The 14,988-nt window shown below is 32.6% G+C and overlaps 2 protein-coding genes and 1 long non-coding RNA gene across 5 annotated transcripts; all 3 read left to right on the top strand.

Moving 5' to 3' along the window:
* The first annotated feature begins 34 nt into the window (after positions 1-34).
* On the top strand, positions 35-7,326 carry LOC111708137 (zinc finger protein 62 homolog). 3 transcript variants are annotated; one of them, XM_023481411.1, is made up of 6 exons: positions 748-1,009; positions 2,099-2,296; positions 3,020-4,740; positions 5,048-5,312; positions 5,414-5,587; positions 5,931-7,326. In XM_023481411.1, the coding sequence occupies exons 4-6, from the start codon at positions 5,063-5,065 to the stop codon at positions 7,058-7,060; spliced, it is 1,554 nt and encodes a 517-aa protein (XP_023337179.1). In that variant the 5' UTR covers positions 748-1,009; positions 2,099-2,296; positions 3,020-4,740; positions 5,048-5,062; the 3' UTR covers positions 7,061-7,326. The 3 variants fall into 3 exon arrangements, with proteins under 3 accessions (XP_023337177.1, XP_023337179.1, XP_023337178.1); XM_023481410.1 differs by having other exon boundaries at positions 3,020-4,743; positions 5,051-5,312; XM_023481409.1 differs by lacking the exons at positions 5,048-5,312; positions 5,414-5,587; positions 5,931-7,326 and adding an exon at positions 35-130.
* Positions 7,317-9,766, top strand: LOC111708138 (zinc finger protein 39). The gene is made up of 4 exons (XM_023481412.1): positions 7,317-7,402; positions 7,563-7,824; positions 8,088-8,273; positions 8,556-9,766. The coding sequence occupies exons 1-4, from the start codon at positions 7,334-7,336 to the stop codon at positions 9,656-9,658; spliced, it is 1,620 nt and encodes a 539-aa protein (XP_023337180.1). The 5' UTR covers positions 7,317-7,333; the 3' UTR covers positions 9,659-9,766.
* Positions 9,767-11,434: 1,668 nt separating this feature from the next.
* Positions 11,435-14,935, top strand: LOC111708143 (uncharacterized). Its single transcript, XR_002766595.1, has 4 exons — positions 11,435-11,460; positions 14,267-14,358; positions 14,435-14,512; positions 14,592-14,935. It is a non-coding gene; the product is annotated as an uncharacterized LOC111708143 (long non-coding RNA).
* Positions 14,936-14,988: the final 53 nt, after the last annotated feature.

Genomic DNA, 14,988 nt, shown 5'->3' with positions numbered 1-14,988 from the left:
CAACTAACAACTAACTAACTATTGATTGCTCATTGATTATGTTTTTATATTTTTATTTTTGTTTCAGAGAAAATTGAATTGAAGATTATTGAAAATGATGGCGTCTGATCGTATTCACTCTGATATTCAGGAACATAATGAAATTTATAGATACAGGGTCAGAGACAGCTGTACCGAATTCGATTAGCCCTTTTTCTTACATTCATGGTTTCTTGCAATTGTAAGCTTGTTTCTCGTTTGTTTTATGGATAATAGATGTCATTTAAAAACATGAAGCAACATTCAACCGTTATGATTTATAGCCCTTAGTCTTTAATTACTTTGGCAAATAATTCTTGTTTCAACACTTTCTCTCCAATTTCAACAATCCGTAACAATCCTAAGATATGAACTTTTGTGTGGAGAATCCTGAATCTTAAACTCTTGATCTCGATATACAATCTGGGCACTTTTGTACATGAGAATCCATGCCTCTACCCGGTTTGACTGCTGCGGCAAATCGAAAAGAAATAAAATTTTAAAAATGGAGATCAATGCTCGATCCTAAGATTTACACAAAAGTGCTTACAGCTGGACACTTTATATACAGACCTTTTTAAATTTAATTAAAACATTTAAAAATGTGTTACACAATCAAGAATATAATTTATAAAAATATTTTAATACAATCATTAATCAGTCTGCTTTACGACGAGTTAATAGAATATAAGTTTCTATTTTTAAATCAACATTCTTTGTGTAAATCAGAGTATAGATGTTTTGACTGATGATAAACGAATATTGAAGCATATAATGATTGATATTCTCAACCTGAGGAATGGAATGGAAGATAACCTACTCCTAATCCAACAAATCAACCTGATGATACAGAAGGAAGGAGAGGAGCAGAAGAGGTTCGATGATGTGATCCATGCTGCCCAGCAACATATTGACTCCATTAACACAGTGTATATACTGGGAGTATCCTGGCTTAAAGATGAAACTGAATTCGCTCTCGGAATAATCCAAGGTAGTAATTGTTTTGGCTTTGTTAAAGATAGTTTTTTTTGCTAATTCAAGGCACCCTTCTACCATACCATTTTAACTTTTATTTGATCAAAAATATGGAAGATATCGTCGTTTAATTTCTGGCATGAAAAATTGTTAAATTCTAACAATTTCCTCCATTATTCCAAGAGCAGGAATGTGTAAATCACTTTCTTGAGAAACCACAATTAAAAAACATCAACTTTTTAATCAGAAGATGATATCTCTTGCATTCTTGATCTGACAAAGTTTTTAAGAGTTCCGTTGTGAATCATACATACTACCCTTTAAAGGGACTGTTAAGGAAAAATGAAAGGGGTTATAGGCTGAAACCTAAGCACTTTAGGAGTTGATCGAGATCTATAAGAGTTATATCTGAGGTTCCTGTATCGAGATATTGATATAAAAATGTGTCAAAATACGAAAATTTCTATTTATAAAATTTCGTTTAAAAATCGCAGGTTTAAAGTTTAACAGATCTTATTCAGCAAATACGCAACCAATCTGAAAACGACGATATCCCAGAGGATCTTAAGAAACTTTGATTTGCTCCTATTATTCTTTGAATTAAATAAATTTTCATTTTTAATAGATAAAATTAATAATATAATTTAAACGCCCGTATCACGTTACCAGAACTCACACAAATGGGGTTTAGGGTAAAGATCCCAGGGCTGCACATGACCAGTATACTGCACTGCCATTGGTGATACTGACGTATAAATTATATAATCAATTAAATCTATTAAAAATGAAAAATTGTTAAAATTCAAATAACAATAGGAGCAAACCTAAGTTTCTTAGGCTTCTCTGGGATATTGTCCTTTTTAGATTTATTGTGTATTTGCTGAATATCATCTGTTTAAACCAACGATTTTTGCTAAAAGATTATATATTATATAAATTTTCGTATAAATTTGACACAGCTTTATATCAATTTCTCGATACAGGAACCTCAGATAGAACTCTTATGGGTCTCTATCAACTCCTAAAATGCTTAGGTTTCAGGATATACCCCCTTTATTTTTTCCTTTACAGTCCCTTTAAATATCCTTTAACAATTTTTTCCCAGACGATCCTTTGATGTTGAGAAAAGAGGAGACTATCAATGATGATTCAGTTGAGAAGTATATAGCAGACAATATTGAAGATACTGAGGAAATAACTGTAGATGTTGATATTCAAGAAGATATAAAGATAGATATTAATGAGCTGGAGATTAGATCAGTCAGCTCAGAATATATCTCACCAATGAATAAAATTACAAAAGGTACAAATATTAGCTGCTTTTTGTTTACTAAGCTTCCCCTTTTTGGGCCTCATCTTGCAAGGTTGGAGCGCCGCGCATCTAGATTTTATAACCTTAATAAACAACCATGATCTGTGCAGTGTGTTGTTTTAGGATAGTTGAATACAAAAAAAACAGCCAGTGTCCGAATTTAATGAATTTAAGCCGCGTCTCAAATCTCACAAAAACCGGTTTTGACTGAGCGCCGGCTTAAATCTTGAAAAATTGAATACAATTTTAAGTGAAACCAACCATATTTGAGCCGTGGCTGAAATTCTTTAAATTCGGCTTCAGGATAAGCTCAAAATATCTATTGATCCAATATCAAGTTAAGGTAGTATTCTGTGTTAGTTAGTTTGTTTCTATGTCCAATCATAACTAGTGAACCCTTTGACCGAGTTGGTTCAAATTTTAATTAAGGAACTTGGTAGAACTAGGAGACGGTTTTTATCTTGGTTTAAAAATTCTGAACTGAGTGGGCACTGACTTTTATGGAGAAAGTTTAGTTTCCAGGCAAAGTTGGGTTCCTAAGCAACTAGTATTCATATATATATATAGATATATATATATATTTATTGTTTTTGACCAGGGTTTTTCTTTTGTAATTTCACTATGGGCTTTATACGCCTGTTGAAGGATTATTGATGTCCATTTCAAGGTAAGATCTGGAGTTTATCTTTAAACATTATAATTATTATTTTCTAGAACCTGAGGTCTGGATGGATCAAGATGAGTGTAAAACTACTCAAAAATATTTTTGTCCACATTGTCACGAAGAAATATTAGACTTAGAAGATTTTAAAACTCATAGACGAACCGCTCATTCTGAGATTATTTTTCCTTGTGACCAATGTTCATATGTAGGCGGAAAAAGTAAACAGTTGAGGACACACATGCAGCGCAACCATTGGGGGTATTTTTATCCGTGTGATATGTGTGAATACACCGGAAGCACATCACATGCAATAAAAGATCATTTGACCAAAAACCATGTAGCGAAAAAACCCGAGCAATCAAAATGTACAGAGTGTGAGTTTGTTGGTTCCATAGATGAATTAAACACGCACAAGATTATTAAGCACGAAGGGGGCCGTTATTCATGTGAAGAATGTGAATATAGAACAAACGATTTATCATATTTAAAACGACACGTTGACAGTAAGCACAAGCTTGTGCGATATTACTGTGATCAATGTGAAAAATCATTTTGTGTTGAGGGGAATTTAAAGAGACACAAACTAAATGTTCATCAAGGAGTTAGATTCTATTGTGATCAGTGTGCGTATTCTGCATCAACTAAATCTCTTCTGAAACAACATGTTGAAGGGGTTCATGAGGGGAAACAGTTTCTTTGTACTAAGTGTGATTATGTGACCCCGATGGCAGATTATCTGAGATCGCACGAATCTATTAAGCACGGAACTAAAAGTGAAGACCAGTTTTTATGTGATCAATGTGAGTATGCCACACACTCAAAAGAATATTTAAAGCGTCACATGGAACGTCACAACGGAATTTCTAAATCCTGCAACCAGTGCCCTTATGAAGCAACAAGTATGCTTTATTTAAAGAATCACATTAAAATTCATCATGAAGGCAATCGGTATCCCTGCGATCAATGTAAATATTCTGCTACAGGTTCGAATAGTTTAAAAAGACATGTTGAAAGTGTCCATATGGGAATAAAATATCCCTGTGATCAGTGTGAACACTTAGCATCGACAAAGTGGAAACTGATTGCGCATATGAAGGTTAAGCATGGAGATTCCAAATATCCCTGCTCTGAGTGTGATCATGTGGCCACTTCAACGTATGGTTTGAAAAAACATACCAAAGAGAAACACAAATGATAGATTTTTTTGTATTTGGAGTGTTGATTTTAAAAGGTGGAAAAGTTAACATTTAACACCTTAATTGCTCCGTTTCAGACCATCTTCCTGTAAAGCAAAGCTTAATCCTCTGTAAAAGTGTTTAGTTTAAGATGTGTAGTTAAAATACCGAATATTTTGGTTATGGTAACTTAGACGAATTTTGTCATTACATAAGTTTTTTAAAACAAAAGTAAATTGTAAACAGATGAATTGTAGATTCTAAGACTTTTAGCTATGTTTAAGTAGATGTGTCGATTCATTGTTTAAAATCCTGAGTTATTTAAAATATTTAGCTTTTTTAACTGTTACAAGAAAATATGATTAACAAATATGATAAACCTTTCCGCTTCCTCCTCATCTCCAACTTTTCTTGGGATCTCATGAATACAATTGAAAAGAACTCATTTTATATGATTGAACATTTTTTACATGATAAAATATTACTATTGTCGCTTTTCTTCTGATGATATATTTTAAACATTTCAGCAAAAAATGGAATTGAAGTTTGAAAAAACCCCGATCTCAAAACACAGAATCAATCTTTTGCATGATATTAAGGAAAGCAAAGAAAGTTATTCAAAATTTATAAAATCTCAAAATTAATTCTAGAAAAATTTCAAGAAAATTGTTTTTCTAACAACTTTTCATTTATCCAAAGCACTGCCATTTTTGTTTGTACTTACAAAAATTATATTTATGCTAGGAAATAAATAAAAAAAATTTAAGAAAATTTTTACCAAACAGCAAAGAATTTTTTCTTCATACTTTCGAAATGATTTCCCCCCCCCCCCCTAACCCACTGTGTATTTTGTAAGCTATAATTTCCTGCCACAATATAACATATGTTTTCTTTGCTTGTTACTAGAGTATAGAAGTTATGACTGATGAGAAAAAACTGTTGAAGTTTATAATGATTGATATTCTCAACCTAAGGAATGGAATGGAAGATAACCTACTCCTAATCCAACAAATCAACCTGATGATACAGAAGGAAGGAGAGGAGCAGAAGGGGTTTGGTGATGTAATCCATGCTGCCCAGCAACATATTGACTCCATTAACACCGTGTATACTCTGGGAGTATCCTGGCTCAAGGATGATACTGATTTTGCTCTTAGTTTTATACAAGGTAATTTGCTGGAAGAGGGCGGATCAAAGTGGCACTAATAATTTTCCAGGAGGGGGGGGGGGGGGGAGACTGAAACTAATATTAAATCATTGCCTTTTAAGATACGTCAGCTGTCAGTGTATCTACCGACGATGATAAAGATGATGATGAAAATATTGACGAGTTGGATAATGATCTGATCAAAATAGAACTTGAGGAGCTTGAGACTACTGAACCTAAGATTGGTGAGGAAACTGTTGTAAAGGAAGAATCCATGGATATAAATAATTTAAAAGGTAAAAAACAGTTTTTTGACCGTTTTTAAAAATTAAAAAATTTGTCAAGATAGTAATTTTTTTAAAATATGACGTTGAAAATTTATGTAAATAGATGATTTTGACAAAGATCATTTTAATTTTTGCTCTCATTTCACATTGTAGTGCGTGAGTCAATGTTTTTGTGGTTAAATGCACATATTTTTTGATCTTATAAAGATATATATTTTCCACTTTTAAAAATTTTTTTTTTACTTGAGATTTGATATTGATGATTAATTATCGTATATGTATTGCCGATTTTTTCTCTTTTTTGGTTGGGGGGGGGGGGGTAAGAGTGATTTTTTATATTATTCGTTTTTAGACAAAGAGCTCGAAATACGGGAAGCCAGCTCAGTTGAGAATACAGACTCCTCAGAAGCTTCTCAAGCTGAGACCAGCATATCATTACCCAGCTTTCTATCTTGTGATTTATGCAAGTTAGTTGTAAAGACAAAAAAGAGTTTAAAGCTGCACAAAATCAAGGTGCACAAGGTTAAAACTTTTGCATGCAATCAATGCAGCTATTCAACACATTTATTAAAACTTCTGAAAGCACATAAAACAACGCATAACGAATCTGAGCCCTATTCGAAGTTAAACTTCGATGGGGGAGATCAACCTGAAAGATTTAAATATTCATGTTCAACTTGTGATTATAAATCTCTGCACAAACGACACATAAACGAGCATTATATGAACATACATATGGGTGTTAAATACCCCTGTGATAAGTGTGAAAAGAGCTTTAGCATTAAAGCTAACTTAAAACGTCACATAAAGAGTGTACATTTAGGAGTTAGGTATACATGTAATCTCTGTGACTATTCAGCCACTAAACCATGTACACTGAAAGAACACATTGATGGAAAGCATCATGGAACTAAACAGATTTGTGATCTTTGTGATTATGTCACAGATGTAGCTTATACACTTCACAATCATAAATACTTGAAACATGGACTAGGCAGGATAAAGATAGATCTGGAAAAGCCCCTAATTTCTAAAAATAAAAGTGAATTTTCTTGTGAACAATGTGATTTTGTGACACATTTGAAAGGTAGTTTTACACAGCACATAGCCAGACACTCGGCACAATATATCTGCGATCAATGTCCGTCTGTTTACAAAACAAAAGGAGAACTCCAGCATCATATCAGAAGTAAGCACGAGGGTTTAAGATTTCCCTGTGATTTGTGTCAACATGAAGCGCTGGATAAAGCTCATTTGAGAGTTCATAAGGAGGCAGTTCATTTGGGGAAAAAGTATCCCTGTGATATTTGTGGGTTTGCTGCATCCTCCAATGGGAATTTAAAACAACACAAACAGAGTAAGCATGATACTACCAAGCACCTATGTGATAAATGTGAATATGCTGCGACAACTCATTATGGTTTAAGAAAGCACATAAAGCGCAAACACGAAAGTTTAACCAATGGTTCTCCAAGTAGCTGAGTTGTTCTTACAAATTATAAACTACTGAGCTTAACACTTTGTGTTGCGAAGCTTTGATCTCCATTTTGTGCATATTATGTAGATTTATTTAATTCCTCTTCGATATCCCGAGGTCGTCATACCAGGAATAACTTTAATATAGAGATCAAGCATTTACCCTGAAGTAAACACACTGATATCGATATCAAGTGTTCAAGATTAGCGATATTCCATACAAAAGTTCCGACATCTGATTGAAATTTATTTTAATGGAACACTTTTTTTCAGATTAAAATGGAGCTGTGTGAAACAGAAGATGGCAGCCTTGAACAAGATAGATCTAGTTTATTCCGAGATTTACAGGAATTTTTAGATTTTTTCTTTTTCCTTTCTCGTAGCGGGTAATGGAAACCTGTAATTCTATTTTTATTTCTGTTCAATGAGTGTGCCGTGTGATTTGTGCAGATTTGTTTTTAAAAATCCATTTTATTCAGCAATACTTTAAATCTAATATTTAAATCAGAGTATGAAGGTTTTGACGGACGACAAACGGATATTGAAGCATATTATTATTGATATTCTTAACCTAAAACATGGAATGGAAGATAACCTACTCCTAATCCAACAAATCAACCTGATGATACAGAAGGAAGGAGAGGAGCAAAAGAGGTTTGATGATGTGATCCATGCTGCCCAGCAACATATTGATTCCATTAACACAGTGTATACTCTGGGAGTATCCTGGCTTAAAGATGATACTGAATTTGCTGTTAGATTAACTAAAGGTAAAATGTTAATATCAGCACGAAAAAATATCACTAAGCTACAAGGGTGCTTTGTTCTTGCTCCGATTTTAGCTTATTTAATTTGTCACTTTTTTGTCGTTCTCCAAAAAAGACAAATTTGCGCTGATTACTCTGCTGAAATTGGTGGATTTTCGGTAAGTATTTCGACATTTTTTTTCGAACAAAATTGTGATGATTTAATTGTCAGAACTTTTCCTGGGGTCATTTAAAAAATTACTTTAGAATTAAATATAATGTTTTAGATGTTTATCCTGAAAAGGAAAACGAAGAAGAACCGAAACAAAGGAAGAATCATGAGAACCAGCAGACGCTGAAAGACCATGAAGCGAAAGGTGTTATAGATTCTGAAGATTGTGAAGAAATAAAAATAGAAATGGAAGAACTATTTGAAACAAGGATTGAGTTTAAAGAAGAAACCCCAAAACAAGGTAAAAGTCCCCCCCCCTTCCCTCTCCCTTTCCAACCCTGACAGCGAACTTTCTACGAGTGTCAATAAATGCCTAGATCTTTTATCTTATATTTTTATGGTTTATTTATAAATGTTTTAGAATAATTTCACGAAGTTAGCCTCTCTCTTCCCCGCTGCACCCTGTTTGTTCAGAAGCTTAACTATTAAACAAGAAATTTTAAGAATAAGCAATCTGAAGATCACGCTTTAACCCTCTTTTAAGATTTTCACGTCGATAAGTGATCCTTACCATTTTTTTCAGACGATGTAATTAAGATTGAAGACATTACGAGTTTACATGAAGAGTTTCCATGTACAGTATGTGGTTATGTTGTCAATCAGAATTTAACACAACACATCGAACTTCCCGAGGAGTCTTCTTGTCCGCAGTGTGGATATTCTAAGGCTTGTCTGAAAAATGCAAAGAATCACATTAAGATTAAATGTGATATGTGTGATTATAAATGTTCAAAGGACCAACTGATTCGTCACAAAAGAAGTAAACACGAAGGAGTTAGATATTCTTGTGATCAGTGTGGTTACAAAGCAACTCAATTGGCAAGTTTAAAGGTACACAAAGAAAGCAAACATCAAGGATTACGGTTACAATGTGATCAGTGTGAAAGATCCTTCGGCGTTGCATCGAATTTAAGAAGACACCAAAAAACAGTGCATGAAGGATTGAGATATGCTTGTGAACTATGTGAATTTTCTGCCTCACAACCTGGGCAGTTAAAAGAACACATTGACGGTTTTCATAAAGGATTAAAATTTCCGTGCAATCAGTGTGATTATGTAGCACATATAGCGAGTAATCTAAGAGTTCATAAAAGTAATCATCATTCAGTAAAAAGCAGCCAAAAATTTACCAGTCCATGTGATTTATGTGACCATGTTGCGTCTAATGCAAACAATTTGAAAACACACAAGGACAATATGCACAACACTTCGGTTCTTTATTCATGTGATTCATGCAGTTATTCTACATTTAACAAAGGGAACTATAGACAGCATAAAAATACACATGAAAACACAGAGTTTCTGTGTGATCAATGCCCATATATCGGGAAACGCTTTTCAACTTTGAAACAACACAAAAAAGTTAAACACGAAGGAATACGAGTTCCTTGTGACATGTGTGATTATTCATCGCATGATAATGTGCATTTGCGTCTACATAAGGAAGCAATGCACATGGGTATCAAATATCCCTGTGACCAGTGTGAGTTTGCAGCTACCTCAAAGGGCAACTTGAAACAACACATAGAAAGTAGACATGATGAAGTAAAACATGCTTGTAGGCAATGCGAATATGTGTGTACAACTCAGTATGGATTGAAAAAGCACATGAAAAGTAAACATTGATATTTTTTGTTTGTTATGAATTATTTTTAAATATTTAGTGTTGCTTTTTTGGCGTCTGATTTGTCAGTTTCCTTTCTTGTTAAATATACTGTAAAAATTTATAGAAAATATTTTTTTATTTCGTTATTCCTTCGTTTCTTGAGGATTTTTTTTACATTTAAAAGTCCCACAAAATACTTTAAAGTTTCAAAAATTTTAAGATTTTGCAATATTTTTACATTTTTTTTAACTTTGCCAATTTTTTACCTTGAGAGAAAATATATGCAAAAAAAAACAATAATAGTTTTGGTTCGCTTCTCCCTTATATTTTCTCAAAAGGATAAACATATTGCCAAGTTTTACAAAAGAAAACTTGAACAAAATACAGTACTGAAGTGTTAGACATTTTTAATAACAAATCAAGATATGTACCATTAACTACAGAAAATAAATAGTTAATTTAGTAAAATGTTTTATAAATTTACAAACCATTGCCCTGAGATTTTTACAACGTTTTACATTTTATATCTTGTAACTAACCTACCAGAAAAAAAGAATTGAAGAGGAGAAACTGGAATTTAGCTGTTCAGGTTGCAGAGCTGGAAATTTTTTGTCAGTGGATTTCGAGATAAATGCTTGATTTCCTCCTTTTGTAAATCTGCAGATTAATTCAATCTTAATTTGATAGGCAAGTGTCTAAAATACAATCATTCAAAGTGTCGTTTGCAAAAACTAAATAAAAGCCGGACATTTTGCGTGCCAGTAATTTCCTATTCTTAAATGCTTTTTACAGAACATTTCCTACGTTATTGTAACAAGCTGAAGTGTCCGACGTTGCTCGTGAAATTTTAGAAACATTTTTTTTCAAAGTTAAAGATGAATAAATAGAGTTTGAAAAAGAATCTAAGTAAATTTTTTGTACCCATGTAAGCCCCGTGGTACTCAAGGGTTCCCTAAAAAACAGCTTAATTGGCTCAGCTGTTTGGCCGGCTATAGCTAAATATATATAGATATATAGCAAAGAGCTTTATTATATTATTATATAGAATACGTTATTTAGGCCCTCCTAGTAAATTTAACTTGTTCAATTTGAGATGTTTCTTTTTTATCCTGAAGGGACTGAAAAAGAATTAAACACGACCTTTTATTAGAAAGTGGCATGTTCGATAATTAATGTATTTTAAAACATGAATTATGAATACATGGTTTATTTCATTTGTTGTTTCTTTGCAAAAGTGACTAGCGCATTTCTTGCTTCAAAGATATGAAGAAATTTTAGACTTACACACTTATCAAGCTAGATAAACGACTTTATCTCCCACAAGGGTACCGTGGTAAATCGGACATGCCTCATGAAAGGGTACTATTTCGTTCCTCTTGTTTTAATTTGGGGATGGATGATTAAATCTTTGTAAAACTCTTAACAGGAATTATTCAAATATTTTAGTTGTATAGATAATTAACATTCAGGTGACTGATGTTGGAATATTTATTTAAAATTCATTTCTCGTCTCTTCAAATGATTTGTCTTATTTGTTCAGGAATAGTTGAAGGGGCGCACTATGGCTCAACGTGATAAAAAACGAATTTTTAAGTTTTTTTATACCGCATTTCACTTCATAAAAAAAAATTATTTTAAAAGTAAAGAAGATAATAATTTCACCTTTTTTTACAAAAGCCAAAAAATTATTAAAAATGTTTTTAAGTATTTGAAAGAAACATGTTCTACTTCCGTACTTGGCCTAGAAGAGTCCTTCATCATCAGCCTGTCTGTAGACGGGTTACAGTTATACATCCCAGTTCTATTTTACATCAAGAATCTGGTAGATTATGGATCCAATTAACCAGACAAGAAAAAATAACTTCCCCGAAAACCTTCTTTGATTCACCGAAAAGTATCTAGAATGATCATCCTAGAGTAGTCACTAGTAGAGGTGGTTAACTACCGAAAGTAATAAAAGGATAGATAAAATTGAAACTTGTAAATTTACATAATCATGTATTGTTTCAGTCGTAAACAAAGAAATAAAACTAATGTTTTTAAAATGACAATTGAAAAAATAAAAATAATTTAGTAGCCCAGAGGCAAGGCAGCTGCACATCTAACATTCTACCCAAGTAATGTGATTAAAAAATGTCCTTTATAAAAGTATTCATTCCCACTTTCTGGGAACATTTTATTTATTCAACTTAAAAATATTTCAAATATTAATTAATTTAAAGATTAAATAAATGTCTAATTGTTGTGACGAACTGATGGGCAAATTTCAACTCTAGATAATATGTTATTAGAAACTTTATTAAAAATTACATATTCATGAAGTTGCTCCATATTTATAATCTATCACTAATTAAATATTGCTAAAAGAAGAACATTTTACACATATTTCTCAAACATGCATTGAAAGCTGACTGGATTTAGATTAGTGTTTTTTACTTTAAATATCATGCACCTCTCTGTTATATGAATAACTAACATTTTGGTATATAAAATGGAACTTATTATTTATTGTTAATGGTCAGAATGCATTCTGCATGCTGATCAGAATGCATTCCGGTGAAATTTAACATTATTGATACAAGTTGTAGGTTTATCAGTCAGAAAAACTATAGTTTTAGCTTTTACTTTATATTTACACCACACTTCTATTTTCATCCGTCATTGTTTACATTCTTTTTTAAAGTATTTTATATATATTTTGAGTCACGTCATATTGTTTATAATGGTTTAAAATAGTATATTTTGGTTTATCTGTCTCCCTGCAGTTATTACGTTTTTGCAATTTTAAATAATCCTACTGCATTTCGCGAAAGATGATACCTTTATGAAATTTTAGAAGTTTATTAAAGATCAATGCACTGTGTGTTCAGTTTATAAACGCTTTACATCATTTTGCGCAATGAAAAAAAAAAACGTTGAGAAAAATCACTATTAATTATCATTACCTGAGCATTACAGATTTCCACAAAAACAAATTCTATTTTGCAATTTTCTTGTTAAATAGTGCAAATTTGGGTTATGGGCGCCCTTTGAACTTTAAGAGTATGATATGGAGCATCATTTTTATTGTTTAAAATAAGCCATTTAAGAGGTAAGATTGAATTTATTTTTATGGAAAATAAGTTTAGAAGTTTACATTAAAAGGAATCGTCATTATTTCAATTTGAAACTTAAATATAAAAATCTTTATATATATCTTTGCAAAACGTCGCTGGATTTTTGAAAATCACAATTTCAATGCAGTTGCACTAAATCATATAAAACGAAATAACTGCCGGAAGACTCAAATGCTGTGGTTGTGGCTCATGGCTTCCTGGAAGACAAAAAAGCTAATGTGTTGCATGGAAGGAAATATGTTATGGCTTATGGCCGCCTGCCTTCCTCCGCTCGTCTTATAAAGATACAGTAGGCATAGAACAGTTCATGGACATTTTTATTTCAAAATACCTCAAGCAATTCAAAACAAATTGCTACGTCCCCTGCTAAAAAATGTAAATGTTTAGTTGTAGATTCTAAAAATCCCATAAAAAGTGCAGTTTAGAAGTAAAATAAGAAAACGACAGAAAATTATGTGGTCCGGACGAAAAATAGGTGTAGTCCAGTCTAGTTATTGAGGCGGACTCCCCTAAAAGTTTAGTCATTTCAACACAATTTCAATTTAAAAGTTAAATATAAAGTTTTTTAGATCTTTTGCATATTGCTGAGTTTTTAAATCCACTAAATGTATCAGTTAAAAATGTAATGACTGCCGGAACTTTGAGAGGAAAAAAGAATGGAGCTAGGAACCTTATACTACATTTTATATTCACCCATCTAAACCCAAAGATAATATATATATAGATACGCTGGCAGGTAGAAATTTTGAGGTCTTGAGAAACAGTGCAATCAGCACCTTCTCTGTCGTACGCATGGCATTTTATCCTCTGGATTGTTGCTAATTTATCGCTTTGTTTAAGCGTGATAACACCAAATGCGTACTATAGTATTAACAATGTATACTGCATATTGCACTTAATGAAACAAGTTAATCAATGCAAATAAAACTGAGGTAGGAATTTGACTAGACAAAGTTAAAATGTAAAGTTGTACGTAAATTTACGCAATTTAAATAAAAATTATGACTATAAAAGTACATCGAATCTACGACAAAGTACAACTGATCTGATCATAACATAAACAAAACGCGTACTGTATGTTTGTGTTACCTAGAAATTTAATTTTATTGGTCAAACAGGTCCAGATAGCAACACTTGAACTATACAGGATGCAATACGCGTACTGCATGATTATATAACACAAATGCGTATTTCCTACAGATGGCAGCAGGGGGAGAAAGGAATATAGAAAATAATCAATTTGCTATAGATGTCTCACGTTGCACTTTTTCTCAGAGGTACAAAAATTAGTTGTCTGCTACAAGCAATTTAGGAAGGAGGTTTCTACCTGCCAGCGTATCTATATATATATATTATCTTTGACTAAACCTCAGTCAGCTTCATGAAAGATCTCACAGTGATCTAACAGGATCTCACAGTGGTCTACTGCACACTCCTAGTCTGGAAAATCTCTCGAGTATGGTTTAAATCTAACTTGTGTTAAACGTTAGATTACCAATAATTATTTTGCAGACAGAAAGAATCTAAGGACGACTGAATGTATCGTTTCTGTACTTCGTTTTACTGTTGCTCTTGAGGGATTGTATCTAGTTCAATTCAAGAAGGTGAATACCACTGAAATTTCAATAATTATTCTTTAAAAAATAAGATAGTTCCTGACCTGACTTTAAACTAATTCAGGAATATACTGATCTACATGCTTTCATTCTACGGAATCAAGGAAGAATTGAAGTCTGCAGTGAAGGAAACACTTGGAAGGTTATTATCTAATAAACCTAATCAACATCAACTCTGTAAACAATGAAAACTTTTAGCTTATAGTTCTTTGCATTCGCAGGAGAAATTATACCGACACGCGTAGAATTTGAAGCCTGATAAAACCCCAACAGAAGACATTTGGATCAGCGTGCGAGAAAACCAAAACCACCATCAAATGGAAGATTTGAATTGACAAGCTTGAGACATAAATGTATTTCGTAGAATATTCTCGTGTGCCTTTTGAAATAGATGTTTTAAGCTTTTATAAAATCCTCATATTAAGTTTCGAATCCATTATCTGGTCGTAACATTTCACCAGAGACCACATTTTGAAATTTTCGATTTCAACGTATGTCAAGCAATTTCATCTGAGCTGAAAACTTTAGAAAGGTGGATATCGAGATTAATGGGTGATCCTCGCTTTTTCTTAATTTCGAGACTAATCTAATCTTGTACTTGTATCCTGAAAAGTGTAT

Source organism: Eurytemora carolleeae, unplaced genomic scaffold (genome assembly GCF_000591075.1).
Source record: "Eurytemora carolleeae unplaced genomic scaffold, Eaff_2.0 scaffold723, whole genome shotgun sequence".
Lineage (NCBI taxonomy): Eukaryota > Metazoa > Arthropoda > Copepoda > Calanoida > Temoridae > Eurytemora > Eurytemora carolleeae.
This window is presented reverse-complemented; position numbering and strand designations above follow the sequence as displayed.

What these genes read in the sequence shown, in the direction of transcription:
- LOC111708137 (XM_023481409.1), top strand. Translation starts at nt 95, where the DNA reads ATGATGGCGTCTGATCGTATTCACTCTGATATTCAG. An exon ending in CGCTCTCGGAATAATCCAAG is followed by an intron (nt 1,010 to 2,098) that starts GTAGTAATTGTT and finishes ATTTTTTCCCAG; the next exon opens with ACGATCCTTTGATGTTGAGA. An exon ending in AATGAATAAAATTACAAAAG is followed by an intron (nt 2,297 to 3,019) that starts GTACAAATATTA and finishes ATTATTTTCTAG; the next exon opens with AACCTGAGGTCTGGATGGAT.
- LOC111708138 (XM_023481412.1), top strand. Translation starts at nt 7,334, where the DNA reads ATGGAGCTGTGTGAAACAGAAGATGGCAGCCTTGAACAAGATAGATCT. An exon ending in TGCTGTTAGATTAACTAAAG is followed by an intron (nt 7,825 to 8,087) that starts GTAAAATGTTAA and finishes ATAATGTTTTAG; the next exon opens with ATGTTTATCCTGAAAAGGAA. An exon ending in AGAAGAAACCCCAAAACAAG is followed by an intron (nt 8,274 to 8,555) that starts GTAAAAGTCCCC and finishes CATTTTTTTCAG; the next exon opens with ACGATGTAATTAAGATTGAA.